General features: G+C 47.2%; 1 protein-coding gene across 4 annotated transcripts in view; it reads left to right on the top strand.

Moving 5' to 3' along the window:
• Positions 1-17,905, top strand: part of IGHMBP2 (immunoglobulin mu DNA binding protein 2) — an 85,007-nt gene that overhangs the window by 52,040 nt on the left and 15,062 nt on the right. For all 4 annotated transcript variants that reach the window (XM_024113453.3, XM_005313219.5, XM_042862114.2 and 1 more), the window contains exons 9-10: positions 3,684-3,866; positions 15,963-16,081. In XM_024113453.3, the coding sequence (XP_023969221.1) occupies positions 3,684-3,866; positions 15,963-16,081 (302 nt within the window). The remainder of the gene's footprint in view (positions 1-3,683; positions 3,867-15,962; positions 16,082-17,905) is intronic.

Raw genomic sequence — 17,905 nt, 5'->3', positions numbered from 1 at the left:
AGCTGCTTCCCTAACATAGACCTGGAGTCCACGTCTCAATAAGTGGCTTGTTTTTAATTTGCAGTGGCAGATATTCGGAGGGCTGGGAGGCCCAGGGGTTTGGTAATGAGAATCCAGATACTAAGTAAGCAGAATTTACTCCCAGATGATGGCTCTCTGGTGGCCTCTGTGAAGCAAGTTGGTCTCAATCCAGTTTCTAGTGGACAGGTATCCACTTCACAGTTAGCACTGGTGTCTGCCTTTGTTGATAGTGCCATGAGAAACTTCAAGGACTGAATGTGAATGGAACACAGCAGCCTCTCACTCCTGGAGGTGGCCCTGGCATGGTAAGATTGGGGTAGATTGGCTCAGCAGAGTAGAAACACTTAGTTTCCTAATGCCAGGCTTGTTTTGTGGATAAACAGCAGACGGGCAGCTCCAGGCACCAGCGCACCAAGCACGTGCCTGGGGCGGCAAGCCACCGGGGGCTGCCTGCCGGTCGCCGTGAGGGCGGCAGTCAGGCTGCCTTCGGCGGCATGCCTGTGGGAGGTCCGCCAGTCCCGCGGTTTTGGCGGCAATTCGGCGGCGGGTACGCCGAAGCCGCGGGACCAGCGGACCTCCCACAGGCGCGCCGCCGAATCCGCGTTACCAGCGGATCACCAGCAGGTGCACCGCCTGACTGCCATGCTTGGCAAAATACATAGAGCCGCCCCTGACAGCAGACTCCAGGGCCTTTTTCTGATTGACACTACAACTCCTTTACCCTGGCAGAGCAAGGCAAAGGGGCCTTCGTATCAATCAGAATCAGGCCCTTCGGACTCCTGGGCTCTAAAACCAGCCCCTTTCATCAGCACTAAAATCCCTGTGTGTAAGGGATTATATGCAGTTCGAAATTTACCAAATTAGCTGTTCTGTAATAATTATTACAGAACAGTTATTCTGGACACTCTCATTCCAAAATAAGAGCTTATGCTGAAATAATTATCCTGCAATAGCTATTTCAATAAATGTCCAAGTGTAGCCAAGCTCTAACATATATCAAAATTAAACCCAACACTCTGTAGACAAACGATTTAATTCGAATGACCCCTGCATGTGGCCGGAGGGGATTATCTCAATTCTCCCAGGTGATAATTATGCCTTTTACTTCTCACTAAGAGTTAATTGGCCCTACTATTGCTAGGCCCAAAGCAATCAATAGTGGAGTCTACCCAGATCAGAGTCTATCCAACTTGATTCTACTTTCCATACGTCACTCGCCATAGGTTTTCTTTGTTGTTTATTGTTCAGTCATCGCTGTTTCTCTTCCTGCTCGCCTCAGGGCTTAGCTAACAATGTTCAGGACCACAGCAGGGCAGAGGGGAAGATGAGGGATCAAGCTGTGAGTTACTTCCCCATTGATTTCTGCTCCCAGAAGAGAAGACTATTCCGGTCTAGTCGTTCCATTTGTTCCTAAATAAGGGGTGGGCAAACTTTTTGGCCTGCGCATTACATCAGGAAAATTGTATGGCAGGCCATGAATGCTCAGAAATGGGGTGGGGCTGCGGGCTCTGGTTGGGGGTGCAGGCTTTGGGGTGGGGCTGGGGATGAGGTGTAGGAGGATGGGGTGTAGGAGGATGCTCTGGGCTGGAACCGAGGGGTTTGGAGGGCGGGAGGGGGGCTTAGGGCTGGGGCAGGGGGTTGGGGCATGGGGAGAGGTTCAGGGGTGCAGGCTCCAACCGGCGCTTACCTCAAGCGGCTCCCGGAAGCAGAGGCATGTCCCTTTTCCAGCTCCTACCCAGAGGCACATCCAGGTGGCTCTGCACGCTGCCCCATCCACAGACACCGCCCCTGCAGCTCCCACTGGAGCCGGAGTGGGGCTATGCTGTGGCTTCCGGGAGCTGCATGCTACGGCCTCCGACCCAGCACCCCGGCTGGAGCAGGGCTGCGCCATGTGGTGCGGCCCCTGACCCAGCGCCCCGCCCGGAGTGGGGCAAGCCCCAGACCCCGCTCCCCAGCGGGAGCACCCAGGCCGGCTTCAAACGGCTCGTGGCCGGATCAGGCCCGCGGGCCATAGTTTGCCCACCTCTGCCCTAAATCAACACCTGACCACAGCCCCAGTCCATTGCTTGCATTGTTCATGCCAAGGTTTTGACTTTACTTATACTAAGTACCAACTTTTGCTTTTTCTTTGCTGGTTGTTTACACAGATTTGGTAATAAAATTACTACCTGGCCAGAAGGGTCTGCCTTGGTGTGTGTTCACTCACCATTTACCTTAGATGGGTGAAGTGAGTGACTTCCATACCCACCTTTACTCTCCATCACAGCATTCTGGTTTATGGAATTCAGAGCAATGAAAAAGACTTCTGTAGTTGATACCTGTGTCAGAAGAAGCAGGCAAGCCCTGAAGCCATCCCATTGAAGGAGACTGAGGAGGTTGTCTCTACTGTTGGAGGGAGCTGAGCTGTGTTGTGGGTTTAATCCTAAAAACTCTGAAAGACCCAGTGTTGGAATTGCAGGGCAATGCATGTCATCCCTTTGTCTGAGCTCTCTGTCAGCTGTGGCAAGGAAGTGTCAATTGTATGATACTGTAGTGTGAGGTGGAGTATTCTCCTAGGTCCTGGCAGCAACCAGAGTATGCCATATAACATAACATTTCTTCCTCTCTTTCCCCCGCCAAACTTTCCCTTTGCATCTATGGCTGCAAATGTTGATCATGGTCATAAAATTAGTGAGTCCTTTTTAAAATCCAGCCACTGTATTTTTCTCTGCCCTCCCGTGGCAGTGAGTTCCACATATTAACCATTGATGATGTAAAGAAGTAGTTTCTTCATCTTGCTCTAAATATATGGCCCTTTTAATTTCAAGGGGCTTCTCCTGATACTGTAATGTGTGCCAGGATAAGAAGGAGAGTCTGGTCATATTTCACTGCAGACCCTTTCCTCATCAAGGAAGTCCCTCCTGAGTCTTCTCCTCTGCAGTTGTAATTAATCTGCAATCTTTCATTTTATGTAAATCTTGCCGTGTTTCTAACATGAGGTGACCAGGCAGTACTACAAAAGAGGGCATGCATTATTGTTTCATTTAATGAAATATTTTCGGAATGATCTTCTGTCGCTTTGTTAATTGCACGCTCCTTGTGTGTTTAAACAGCCGGGGCAGTGGCTTTACTGAGTTGTTGTTGTTTGTTTATTTAGTTGGTAGTGTTACTGTAGCACCTGGAAGACACTGTCATGGGCCAGAACCCCATTGTACTAGGCGCTGTACAAGCACAGGGTAAAAAGATAGTCCCTGCGCCCAAGAGTTTGCAGTCTAAGTACGGTGGCTCTAGATCTTTTCCGACAGAGTGCTGCAAGGTCAGAATGCGTTGCAGCAGAGAGGCAGACATAGATAGTAGTTGTAGAACCCTGTAGAGTTACCCTTTGTGTAAGAGAATTTAAAATGAGCAGTTAGAAAAAACAATCCACATAGTGGAAGCTGTGGCTAGTTATAAAACAAGGATATACAGAGATGATCTATGGTTAGTGTTCGGGACTGGGTCTCTGGGTTCTAGAGGCTCTAATGGAGATCATGGCCCCTAATCTAATAATAATTTTTGAAAGTCAGACAGAAATGTGATGACTAAATTGATGGCAACCCTTTAACAGTTTTTAAACAACCTCCTTAATGGACTTGTTCTCCTCACCTGTTCAGTTTGTCTTGTTAATTGTTCTCCTGGTGCAGGGCTGCAGCAAAGGGTCTTTCTCTCACCTTAATGGAGCGTCTGATTCAGAAATATGGCGAGAGCATAGTGAAGATGCTGACTGTGCAATACCGAATGCATCAGGCCATAATGCAGTGGGCCTCCTCAGAAATGTACTGTGGCCGACTCTCAGCTCACCCTTCCGTGGCGCATCATTTACTGAAGTAAGTGACTTGGCTCTTTTTTTTTTTAACCAGGTTTCAGTGAGGAATGGACATGTCAGTTAATACTTATCCACAGTTAACAATTATCCATCTGTCTGTGATATCCTTTTGCTATTTCTTTCCCATTTTGTTCTTATTTCATTTAGCAAACATTGATTTTGTTTTCCCTTGTGCAGCTTACAGAATAGAAACCCACAGGGTTATACTCTGTTTTGGTTTTTAAAAAATCCTCCTATGGCTTGCTATACAGGAAGGCCTGATCTTCAGCCTCTCCAAGAACTCCCCAGAACAGAGCGTTAAATATTGACTAACTGTAACAGCTTCAGCACTGTATCTGTTGAGACAAATCTGTAAGTGGGATTTCAGAACAGGATTTTTTTTTCTTTTTAAACATGTCTGTTACTTTCTCGGTGTCTCCATTTGGGGCCTGCTCCTGCTCCCACTGAAGTCAATGGACGTTTTTGTGATAGATTTCAGTGAGAGCAAGTTAAATACGTTATGGAATTATTATGGTTTGTTTGCTTGATAGCATGTTTAGGCACTGACCAAGTTTGGGGCCTTATGGCACTAGGCATTGGACATACATTCTAAACCCTTTGGGGTAGAGACGCTCTTTTTGTTCTGATTTGACCGCACCGAACACAGTGGGGTCCTGGTCTGTGACTGGGACTCCTACATATTACATTATAATTACTTATGGTATTAATAATGATGATGATAAGACTGTCCCTGTCTGAAGAGCCTACAACTTAAATAGACAAGACAGACAACGGGTGGGAGAAAGGAAGTCTCATTGCTCCCATTTATAGATCGGGAACTAAGGCAGAAAAGGGTTAAATGAATTGCCCAAGGTCACACAGGAAGTCGGTAATGCAGAGTGGAGAATTTAACTCGGAACTCTTAAATATCAGTCCGGTCCTTAACTACAGACCCATTGTTTCTCTTAGTGAATGCGGTGGTTGTGTTTCTTTCAAGATGCACTAATATTTTCTCAATATTTAATCAGCAAAAGTAGTTCTCAATGTCTATGTTATGGTAGCATCCAAAGTCCCCAATCCAAATCATGATCCATTGTGTTGGGAGCTGTACAAATGTAGAAAAGAGACAATCGCTGCTTCACAGGTCTTACTATCTGAGGCTACATCCACACTGCACACTTCTTTTGGCAGCGGATAGTGTGCGTACCCAGGTAGTGGGTTTCACAATCAAAGTTTCATGGATCAAATTCTCATCTGTGTGCAAAGTCTGAGTGACCAAGTTTTGTGGAGGGGGTTTCTGTGGGAATAGGGGCTGGCTGTGAGGCACGGCTTAGGCGAGTAAAGACACGCCTGAATGGTGTGGGTATGTACCTGAGTGCGTACCGTACATGGCTCTTTACTTGCCCAAGCTGTGCATCTGTCTATGCCGCTGTTTTTTAGCCATGTAGTTTTTTTTTTTTTTTTAATTAAATTAATGGAGATATCCCATCTCCTAGAACTGGAAGGGACCTTGAAAGGTCATCGAGTCCAGCCCCCTGCCTTCACTAGCAGGACCAAGTACTGATTTTGCCCCAGATCCCCAAGTGGCCCCCTCAAGGATTGAACTCACAACCCTGGGTTTAGCAGGCCAATGCTCAAACCACTGAGCTATCCCTCCCCCCCTGTGTTCTGCGGTCTCCTGCTGCTGGAGTCCTTCCCCACCGAAGTGAAAGATTCCGGCAGCGGGGAAAGGCTCTGCCAGCTCCCCACTGCTAGAGCCCTTCACCCACTGCAGGGAAAGACTCTGGGCAGCAGGGAAAGGCTCTGGCAGCGGGGAGGTGGTGGGGAAAGGCTGAGCCTATTTCTGCTGCCTCCCCCCGTGCCAGATCTGTTCCTCACTCCAGTGAAAGGCTTTGGCTGCAGGGAGCTGCTGAAGCCTTTCCCCCTGCCTCCCCTCTGCCAGAGCCTCCCTGACACGTGTAGCTACACACTACAGCGTGGACACTGTGTACTTTTCACTCTGAAGCTACACATACAGTAAATGCCGGCGACACTGGTGTGTAGTATAGACAGCCTAATTAGACTGGAGTTTTTCTGGGAGCTCATCATTGGAATGAATGGGAGATCAAAGTGGTTAGAGAAGTTCTTTTTCTTTTCTTCTATGTGATACGACCTACCTGACAACAGCTTTGAAAATCTCTGATTTCCCATTCATTCCAATAGTGAACTAAATTTCCTGTGTCCTAGGCTACATTGTCAGACTGTCAAGACGATACCCATATTTGATGGTTAATTATTGCTTGTATATTTAAGATCTCTTTTGACAGTTGTAATGATTTCCTGTGTTTCTGTGCAGTTTAGAAGTGACTACTGTTTCATTTGTATTACAGACAAGTATCCGCTAACATCCACCGCTGTTGGCACTAATTGGTACCCTTTAAATTGCAGTCAGCACAGTTCCGTGGGTCAGGGTGACTAGGTAACTTGCGTTACCTCTCGTGGGGTTGCAGAAGCACAAAACACTGTAGAGCCTACCGTAAATTTTTAGTGTCCTTTTTTTTTTTTTAGGTGGATATTTAAAATTCAGAGAACATTTCCACCAGATTAAAACAGTTTTATGGTGGATCACATTTTGGATATGAATTACTTGAGAGGTTATTTTACTACATAAAACTCATGTTAGTTTCAGTGAAATATTGTCGGAGAATTATATAAACACAGTATGATGGATGAAACTTTTCTCAATAAAAATGAGTTGTTACTGCAAATCTAGGAGGATATAAGCAGTGCATTGATGGCCTGAGCCAGCACCCAGTGCAGTCAGTGGAAAGATTCCCACTCGCTTCAGTGGACTCTGGATCAGGCTCTTAAACAGCAAATGTCCTTTTTCATTCACACAGTTAAAGCTACTGTAAGATGCACACAAGTAAAAGTATAATTAGGCCGGGCAAGAAAAGAATTTGAAGAGCAACTAGCAAAGGACACAAAAACTAACAGCAAAAATTCCTTAAAGTACATCAGAAGCAGGATGCCTGCCAAACAAGGGCCACTGGAGGATCAAGGATCACTCAAAGAAGACAAGGCCTTTGCAAAGAAGCTAAATCATTTCTTTGCATTGGTCTTCATTGCAGAGGATGTGAGGGAGATTTCCAAGCCTGAGCCATTCTTTTAGGTGACACTTCTGAGGAACTGTCCCAGATTGAGGTGTCAGTAGAGGAGGTTTTGGAACAAATTGATAAACTAAACAGTAATAAGTCACCAAGCCAGGTGGTGTATTCACCTCAGAGTTCTGAGGAACTCAAATATGAAACTCCTGAACTACTAACTGTGGTATGTAATCTGTGGCTTAAATCCACGTATGTACCAGATGACTGGTGGGTAGCCTAACTTCAGTACCACACATATTGGTTGAAACTATAGTAAAGAACATTATTCTGAGACACATAGATAAACCCGATATATTGGGGAAGAGTCAACATGGCTTTTGTAAAGGAAAATCATGCCTCACCAGTCTGTTAGAATTCTTTAAGAGTGTCAGCAAACATGTGGACAAGGGCGATCCAATTGATATAGTGTACTTGGACTTTTAGAAAGCCTTTGACAAAGTCTCTCACCAAGGCTCTTAAGCAAAATAATTAGTCATGGGACAAGAAGGAAGGTCCTCTCATGGTTCAGTAACTGGTTAAAAGATAGGAAACAAAGGGTAGGAATAAATGGTCAGTTTTCAAAGTGGAGAGAGGTAAATAGTGAGGTCCCACAAGCATCTGTACTGGGACCAGTTCCATTCAGTGTATTCATAAATGATCTGGAAAAGGGGATGAACAGTGAGGTGGTAACATTTGCAGACCATACAAAATAACTCAAGATAGTTAAGTCAAAAGCTGACTGTGAAGAGTTGCAAAAGAATCTCACAAAACTGGGTGACTGGACAACAAAATGGCAGATGCAATTCAATGCTGATAAATGCAAAGTAATAGACATTGGAAAAAATAATCCCAACTATACATACAAAATGGGATATAAATTAGCTGTTAGCACTCAAGAAAGAGATCTTGGAGTCATTGTGGATAGTTCTCTGAAAACATCTGCTCAATGTGCAGCAGTACTCAAAAAAGGTAACAATGCTGGAATAAATAATAAGGGGGGATAAATAATAAGGGCGAAATGATAAGAAAATATCACAATACCACCATATAAATCCATGGTATGCCCACACCTTAAATACTGTGTGCAGTTCTGGTTGCCTCATCTCAGGAAAGATATATTAGAATTGGAAAAGGTAGAGAGGGCAACAAAAATGATTAGGGGTAAAGAGCAGCTTCCATGTGAGGAGAGACTGGGGCTGTTCATCTTAGAAAAGAGATGACTAAGTGGGGATATAATAGAGGTCTATGAAATCATGAATGATGTGGAGAAGGTGAATAGGGAAGTATTATTTACTCCTTCACGTAACACAAGATCCATAGATGCCGACCCCGTGGGTGCTCCGGGGCTGGCGCACCCACGGGGAAAAATTGGTGGGTGCTCTCAGGGAGGGTAGAGGAACGGGAACGTGGCCCGCTCAGGAGGAGGCGGGGCTAGGGCGGGGATTTGGGGAAGGGGTTGGAATAGGGGCAGGGAGGGGGTGGAGTTGGGGCGGGGACTTTGGGAAAGGGGTTGGAATGGGGGTTGGGCAGAGGTGGGAGGGGGTGGGGCAGGGGTGGAGTTGGGGCAGTGCTTGGGGGCAGAGGCGAGTTGAGCACCCACCGGCGCCAGCAGAAGTTGGCACCTATGACAAGATCTTAAATTGCTGGTGGAAATCCTGCTCTGTTTATGAAATCTGTGACTATCTGATGGCTATTGTCTCAGTCCACTTCTAGTGGACAAGTAGGTATATTTTAGTCCCGATACTGAAGACCGGATCTTTTGGAAATTTTGAAAGTTCCTGCTTATTGATATTTGAAAGTAACACTGTAGGATGCTTTAATCGTGTCTGCAGCATTCTCATGTATTCTGACTCTAGTTTGCTGCCTTTTCATTTTACTGTGCCTAGGTGCTAGTAAATGAGGATCAGATGAAGTAAGTCCTGGCAGGTTTGGGGTGAGAGGGATACTGGAACCCGTTTTAAAGACCGGTTGGGCAGATCCTAGTGAGATGCTAGAACCTATATATGTAAGGCTGGAGCAACCTAACCCTCAAAACTCTGATCTTGCCCTCATTGTCCACTCACCCAGCTTTGTCAAATTCGCACCACCCTACCTGCTATTTCATAGATCTGATTCTGTGTGAGGGTAGAAATTTCTGGGATCTTGGACCCAAATAAGACCAGATGTTTGCGAGATATGGAGTCTCAAGGTGAAGTGTGTCCCCCTCTTGAAACATCTTGAGTTGATTTGGAGGGAGGGGGTTGCTCAGCATATTATCAAAAACACCTTTGAACTAGAAATTTTAAAAATGGGTAACTAAAATTAGGCTCTGAAGTCAGTATTTAGGCACCTAAATAAGTATCCTGATTTTAAAAACTGTTACACCCATAGCAGCACCCACTGACTTCAAAAGGAGCTGCTAAAAGGGGTTTAAGACGTCTGCAGCCATATATGAAACACCAAAATGTACAGGATCTAAGATGTTCCTGGCTGCCAAAGTCCTGACCCTACCACCAAGGTATCAGGAGTTGGCATTTAAACACCAATAATAAAATGATGCTTGAGATAGATATGTAGGGTGAGATTTGGCTTCAGTGGGAGTGGAGTTAGGCCAAGGCTGAGTGCTTTTGAAAATCTGCCCTGTACTGACATTCTGTAGGACAGAGGTTTTCAAATTTTTTTTTGGCGACCCAGTTGAAGAATATTGTTGATGCCTGTGACCCAACGGAGCTGGGGATGAGGGGTGTGGGAGGGGGTCAGGGCTCTGGGCTGGGGCCAGTGATGAGGGGTTTGGGGGGGACTCAGGGCTGGGACAGGGGGTTGGGGTGTATGAGGGGGTCAGGGCTCTGGGCTGGGGGTGCAGGCTCTGAGATAGGGCTGGGGATGAGGGTTTGGGGTGTAGGAAGGGGCTCCGGGTTTGGAGCCTCAGAGCTGGGGCAGGGGATTGAGGCACGGGGTTGGGGCGTGGGTTTACCTCCAGCGGCTCCCAGTAAGCGGCGCAGCTGGGATGCAGAGGCAGGCTTCCCACCTGTCCTGACACCGTGGACCACGCTGTACCCCAGAAGCGGCCAGCAGCAGGTCTGGCTCCTAGGCGGAGGCGCGCAAGCAGTTGGCTCTTGCCCGCAGGCACCGCCCCTCCAGCTCCCATTGGCCGGGAACCGGCCAATGGGAGTGCGGAGTCGGTGTTTGTGGCAGGGGCAGCGCACAGAGCCCCGTTGCACCCCGCCTGCCTAGGAGTCGGACACAAGCTCCTCTGTTTTGCATCCTGGCACTGATCTGTCCAAGTCCAATTTTGCATTGATAAATCGATTGTGAGCATATAAAATCTGTACATTAGGCTGCAGATAACAGATAAGGCTAACAGACTCCAGCTGTGACTGTTTCTTGGCTAGTGTGCGTGAATCTGAGAAGAGCCCGCTGCTTGGCCTGCTGCTGTGAGTCAGAGGCATTGCAGCAAAACAGGAAAGCAGAAGGAATCCTGCAACATTTATACTGCAATAATTAACTATCATTTACTTCTTCAAGCACAGCATAAATGGTAGGGCCAGTGGCCATGTGTGAAAGCTACAGAAAAGAACATTCCGAGCAGATTGCAGGAAGTCGTTCTTACTCAGAGGATAGTAAATAGAAGTAGCCTTCTGGGCAAGATTGAAACTTCAACCACTTGGGTCACTGAAGAAGTGGAAAGGATGCTGTCCTGGGAGAAGCAGTGCCCAATGCAGTCCTCTGTGAGAAGGTCTTGGTGGAGGCACCCAAAACCTTTGGATAAGTAGGGCCTCAGATCAAAGTGGGTGCTTGGTAGGTCCAGGCTCTGATTTCTGGACCATGGGTTCCAGGGTAAACAATGCCAGATTATTTAAAGGGACGCTGCCAGTTGATGTGGAGCCCCTTTAAAGTTGGCTTTGATTCTGACGCTGATTGGCATTTTAGGCAGGGGTACTAACTTATGCAAACGCACCGTGTTCTCCCCGTCCATGTTTGTCTATTCAGCTGTTGCACACTGTCAGAATCCCAGTTTGTGAGCTGTCTGGGGCAGCTCTTTGTGTTACTTTTCTGTAGAGCATCTATCATGGGGGTGGGGGCCTGAACCCTGCTTCGGGTTGTTAGATGCTACTGTAATAGAAATAATGAAAATGAGTAATCCCTGCACAGCCCCGTGAGACACATAGCCAGATTTCAGTTAACGGTGGTTTTCAGTAAAGTGGGGTTGTGCCTTATCAAAAGGATACACTTTGCCTTCAACATCCCTTCATAGTCCTAATATTTCTTAAGGACCAAACCCTTCTTTCCAAACTTCCCTTCAGACACTACGAACATGTGACAGTACACTTATGAAGCTGGAGCACTGGGCTATAAGAAACCCCCATGAATCTCATTGTTAAATCTGTGAGTATCGCCAACCCTCAGCATTCAAAAATTCATGAGTCAGTCCCTAAGAAATCATGAGATTGGCTTATAAATCATGAGATTTAAACAAGACCTACATCTTGGGTTCCTTTTATTAGCTGCCTGGTTTCTGAGCCTTTAGGGTGCATTTTGATCATGTTTTCAAGATTTTCTCTGCAACCATGAGGGCTTAGAAACTCTTTTTTAAAGTGAAAGGTGCGATTCTCCCCTAATCACAAGAATCCAAGGGCTGGACATTTTAAGTGAAACACCAAATATTGTGAGTCCCCGTGACAAAATCACAAGAGTTGGCCACACTGGCTGTGCCTGAGAGGCACTTGACCCCTGTGGTTACTATGTTCAGCTAACTAGTCAGTAAACAAACAAGAAGTTGGGAAATGTTTCTTTCAAAGGAAGCGCAGGAGGCAGTAAGGCATTATGTATATATTGCACCAGAACTGGGATTCCGTCCAACGTTTGGCTGCAGTGACTGTCCCGACTGTGATACTGACAACAAGATTCTCTCCCTAAAACAGTAACACATCGCTGCAGTTCACGTTGCTTTGCAACAGCAAGTGGGCTAACCTTCTCCCTTGTGTTTAAGGGGTTAGCGTTTAAATAAGCACCAGAAAATTTTCCAGGGTAACACCTTGTTCTGCTGAATGCTTTCCTCTCCCAAAGGAGCATGTTGTTTCTCTCCCCAAAAAAGATTTATGCAGCTAATTCCTCTGAAATGAAGTTTCCAGATTGATTGTTCCTTGTAATGAGACATGCTGCAAGTACGTTCTTTGGCCGCTAGGAGTTGTCAAAGAATCATGTTAATAGGATTGTCTATATGGAGGAGACTAACCATGTTTGGGTTCTAGACAGATCCTTCAGTGTGTATGTAAGCAGGCTACCAGTGTGAGGAATAGTAGGACAGATGTTAAAGGGATGGGAAGCTGCTTAGGGTTTGCATCAAGAAAGGAGGGATAAATCTGTCCTGCAGACCAAAGGGGAAGAAGTACTTCAGTGAGAAACTGTTTTGCTGCTGCTCAGAACTGGATCTGTAGAAAACATGGATGGTAATTGCAGCAATTAACTGTAAATATGGGGGATGAGTCACATATTTATTAAAATCCAAATGCTGGACTGCAGCATGAAGCCCAAACAGCTGTGCTTTGGGAAGGGAACCTCCATGGCTGGGGGGAAGAAATCTTCCTCTAGGTCTAAAAGCAGCAATGGAGTGTCTTAGGCTAGGTCTACACTACGGGGGGGGGAGGGGGGAGGGTCGACCTAAGATACACAACTTCAACTACGTGAATAGCGTAGCTGAAGTTGCGTATTTTAGGTCAACTTACCTGGCTGTGAGGACGGCGGCGAGTCGACCACTGCCGCGCTGCCGTCGACTCCGCTTCCGCCTCTTGCCGCGGTGGATTTCCGGAGTCGACAGCAGAGCGATCAGTGATCGATTTTATCGCGTCTTCACTAGACGCGATAAGTCGATCCCCAATAGATCGATTGCTACCCGCCGATCCGGCGGGTAGTGAAGACGTGCCCTTAGCAGGGTGCAGGGTGCTGTGGCTGGTAAATCCAGCTCGGCCCTGTCCCAGTGTCCCTAAGCACCCTACGTGCTGGTGAGCAGTGAGCGTCTGCATAGCACAGCTCTATGCCACACAAGGGTGCAGCCAAACTGCACCAGGCACCAGATCCTGTCCCCGGCTCCCTTCAAGTGGGCACTAGACCAGTCCCGTGAGGGGCAGCACTGAGCTTTAAATGATTGTCCATTAGGCTGCATTACTTTGTGCTTCTTCTTGAGTTTGACTCCAAGGCAAGTCGAAAAGTTGGCTGGAATTTTCATAGGGGTGTACAGAGTCTGTTGTGTCAGTGTTAATTTATGTATGCTCATGTGCACGTGCTTTCCTGGGGACGTCTCTAGCTAGAAGATGAATGAGTTTCAGTCCAGAGAGGAAAGTTCTTTTGTTGCTGATGAAGTGAGTAATATCCATTGAAAGCAAAGCAAACCAGTGGAATACAAGTGCAGATGGGCAAACTTACCAAGCTGGAAAACCATTCAAGTGTTTGGGACAGTGGTTAAGGCCCTGTCTTGCAACTCAGGAAGCTTGGGATCAGTTCCTGGTTCTGCCATGGGTTTCCCTAGTTACCTTAGAAAGCCACTTCATTTCTCTAGGTAAAATCCTGGCCCACAAACTGCAGTGGGGCCAGGACTTCATCCTCTGTCCTAGTTCCCAATCTGTAAAATGGAGATAACCCTTCCTTTCTCCCACCTTTTGTTGCTCTTGTCTGTTTGGCTTGTAAGTTGTTTGGGGCGGGGACTGTCTCCTATTATGTGCGTGTACCCCTCTTAGCGCAGTGTTCTGCCAATCTGGGCTGGGGCCTCTCGGTGCTGTTGTAATAATAGCAACTTTGGTTTTGTTCCTGTGGCATCTCAGTGATGATAAGATTGTACTGTAGGATCAGAGCCTTTGGACTTGCAGTGTACTTGCCTTGAAGCTGTCCAGCATTCTGCTGGTTTCCTAATCCAGCCCTTCCATCTCTTGGTCCATTCACAGACTGTGAATTCAAGGAACAACTCTCTTCGGTGTTAAAATGTAACTTTTTGACGTAGCTTCTTCAGATGTAGAAATGATATGAAACCAGAATCCCTGGCTAGTTACCTGGCTGGTGTGTTCTGACTCAACGAATATCACAGCTGTCAAATTGCTACGTCTTAGAACACTTTTAAGGACTCTTCCTCCTTACGGTGCTAAAAGCTGCTGCAGCATAAACCTATTTCTGTAGCTTTACTGTCTGACGCTAGTGGAGTGAAACTCCACTAACTCCCACGCTCTCTACTTTGGCTAGTATTAGAAACGACTGCAGTTCATAAAAAAGTGGTGTGTGGTTTAGCTCCATGGATCAGTCAGCCAAAAGTTTTCAGGGCTGGCTGGCTAGCCCAGGCTTTGAGAAGAAGCAACTGCCCAGTGGTGCCCACCACCCCTATCATTGGGCTGCTGGGAGAGGGGTTTAAGGGAATGTTACAACATAGTCCCTATGACCAGTGTTCAGCTCCGTTTTTCAGTCACAAAGTTCTGCCACTGCTGAACTGCCACCGTCTTGGAAATTGATATATGGCATGGTCACAAGTCTGTCTTGCAGTGCACTGCAGTGACCATCATCTTTGTCAATACCAGGGGCTGAGCGGGGGGATCCAAGAGCTAAAGGCACGAGCCTTTGTACTAGCTGAAGAGCCAGACTCTCAAGCTGAAAGCTAGAGCAGGCCCATGTCCTCCGTGAAACAGGCGCTGTCCAGGACATGTAACACACCCAGTGGGTTACATAGGCTGATCCCGGAGCAGCGGCATTCATCGCACTCTTAAAGTGATGCAATACATGACAATTAGAGCCATGTCATTACCAATGCAGCACGCCCAGAACACTGAGGAGAGAAGGGGATCTGGGAGGCATTTTATAACATAGGTGGTGTCATAACTATAAAGGGAAGGGTAACAGCCCTCCTGTGTACCATACTATAATCCCTCCTGGCCAGAGACACCAAAATCCTTTTACCTGTAAAGGGTTAAGAAGCTCAGGTAACCTGGCTGACACGTGACCCAAAGGACCAATAAGGGGACAAGATACTTTCAAATCTTGGTGGGGGGAAGGCTTTTGTTTGTGCTCTTTGTTTTGGTTGTTGTTCGCTCTTGGGACTAAGAGGGACCAGACATCAATCCAGGCTCTCCAAATCTTTCTGAACAAGTCTCTCATATTTCAAACTTGTAAGTACAGCCAGGCAAGGCGTGTTAGTTTTATCTTTGTTTTCTCAACTTGTAAATGTACCTTTTACTAGGATGTTTACCTCTGTTTGCTGTAACTTTGAACCTAAGGCTAGAGGGGGTTCCTCTGGGCTCGTTAAGTTTGATTACCCTGTAGAGTTATTTTCCATCCTGATTTTACAGAGATGATTTTTACCTTTTTCTTTAATTAAAACCCTTCTTTTTAAGAACCTGATTGATTTTTCCTTGTTTTTAGATCCAAGGGGGTTGGATCTTGATCCACCAGGAGTTGGTGGGAGGAAGGAAGGGGGATGGTTAATTTCTCCTTGTTTTAAGATCCCAGGGGTTTGGATCTGTATTCACCAGAGAATTGGTGAAGAGTCTCTCAAGGCTACTCAGGGAAGGGAATTAGCACATTGGGAGTGGTGGCAGTGGACCAGATCTAAGCTGGTAGTTAAGCTTAGAAGTTTTCATGCAGGCCCCCACATCTGTACCCTAAAGTTCAGAGAGGGGAAGGAGCCTTGACAGGTGGGGAAAATGAAGTAGAGAGGTGAAGGGACTTATGCAAGGTCACACAGCCGAGCTGAGATTAGAATGCAAGCGCTCCTGACTCCCAGTCCTGTCACCATTCTTGTGCACCACATGACATACGGACCTGTTTGAACTTCCCCCTCCAGAGTGTATGCCTTTGTTGGTCTATAACCTGGCCTGTAGTGGGTGCTATATAACAGTTTCTCTGTCTTACCCTTGAGACTAGAGTCTCTTTATTCGCCGTGTCGGGGCAGAGGGGGGAGGCAGAATGTTTGATCTGCTGTCTGATGCTCATTGTTACTTCAGTGTTGCTAATTCACTCTTTTCCACATAACCCGTTAGGGACCTGCCGGGAGTTGCTTCTACAGAAGAGACTAGGATTCCATTGCTGCTTATAGACACGGCTGGCTGTGGCTTATTTGAGCTTGAAGTGGAAGATGAACAGTCTAAAGGGAATCAAGGTACTGTTGCTTCACAGGACGTCAGATTCGCTGACAGCAGTAGATTGTCCCAGATTCCCAGCCCTCTAGCTTGCAGCCATTCTGTCCATTCACCAGCTAAGTCATAGCACAGCCCGGAGGAGAGTTCAAATAACACTGGATAACTCTCTATCAGAGGAAGTTGGAGGGTTATTGAGTGGATGATATTGAAAAATGATATACTGGCTCTTACAGGGATGTAGAGGACCGGTCAAGTGGCAAGGACTGCCAGTAACTATGCGGCAGTGTCTCTTGTGCATAGGGTTAGCCCTGTTTCTTTAAAACTCTGGAAAGAGCAAAGCAATACGATGTAGTACATTAGATGGAAGGAACGCCGGAGGCTGCTGAAGGATATTCATAGTGGCTGATCAACCAGCCCTGCCACATCTCAAAGAGCTTACTGAGGACCCCTACAGAGCTGGGCTCAGTTGTGCACAGGGATAATTGCCCCCTCCCCATGAGCTTCTGCATCCTCCCCACCCAAGAGTTTTGCTGTGCTGGGGTCAGGATTTGGGCCGCAGAGTGCGGTGGAACTTAACGTTCTTGGGCTGCCCCGTGTGCTGGGACTGAAAGCAGCAGCCACCTTCATGCCATTAACCGCCTTACATTAAAAGGATTAATGCCTCCTGTCTGCTTCCTCTCCCTTTTGGACATAAAATGCCAGCAGGGTGGCACCCTACCATGGAGAGAGGGCAGCAGGAACAGTGCCTCCCCCACCCCCTTTCAGGGCTGCTGAACAGTGATATCTTCAAGGACTTTCATAGACAGTGACAAACCTCTTTATTACTTGGTTACCAACTCAGGGAGTGGTGCCTAATCAAATGGGTCACACCATTTATTACCCGCTCTTCCCATCATTGTGAGATTAATTTCCTTAAGTGCATGGCAATGACTGTTTCCTAGGCGAATCGGTTGTGTACAGCCCTTGTCCTTTGGAGTTAAGGCCTGCATCAATTCCTTTCCAGTGCTTTCTGATACCGCTTTTCCCTTCTGTGACCATCTCTCCCCTTCCGCTTCATCGCTTTACCCCAGACCCAACCACGCACCCAGAGTGAGATCTGAGTCCTCTGAATCCATTTCTTCTCTCCTCTGCTCTAGTCCAGATCCAGCCAGGAATCGGGGCCCCATCCTGCTAGGCGCTGTACATACCCACGATGAATAGCCAGTCCCTGCCCCAGAGAGCTTACAGCCAAAGTATAACTATGATTTGGAGCCACTTCTCCTCTCCTGCTGGAGCCGCTTCTGTAAGTGCAGCTCCTGCCCTCCTCTCAGAAGGGACATATCAATGTCTCTTGCAGGCGCCAGTGCCAGTTTAGCTCCATGGATCAGTCAGCCAAGAATTTGGAAACAGGAAGAACGAGCACAGCCCCCTGCCTTGCATAAACAGGCTCGGCTGGCCTAGAGCAGTGGTCTCCAAAGTGGGGTGCGTGCAAGAGGATCCTTCGGGGTGCGCCACCGGAGCAGCACCGCTTCCCCCCCGCCCCCAGCAGTTCAGCCGGGAGCAGGGGGTGCGTGCTCAAAATTCTTTTTACTAATGAGGTGACCACTGGCCTAGAGCATGACACCTGGCATGTGCTGTTCTGCATGCATTGGGGTTTCTGGGTGGCAACACAATGGACTGGGACCATAGCCGAAGCAGCTGCTGCTCGTTAGAGCTGGAGCAGGCTGGAAGAAAACAGACTGAATGGCCTCGGATCAGATAACGGGGGTTTAAATACCACACAGATTGTCACACCAGCCAGGAAATGGTGGGCAGAGCTGTGAGTTTTCAGCATGGCGTGTCGCCCTCAATGCTGAACTCCCATT

This window comes from Chrysemys picta, chromosome 4 (genome assembly GCF_011386835.1).
Source record: "Chrysemys picta bellii isolate R12L10 chromosome 4, ASM1138683v2, whole genome shotgun sequence".
Taxonomy (NCBI): Eukaryota; Metazoa; Chordata; order Testudines; family Emydidae; genus Chrysemys; species Chrysemys picta.
This window is presented reverse-complemented; position numbering and strand designations above follow the sequence as displayed.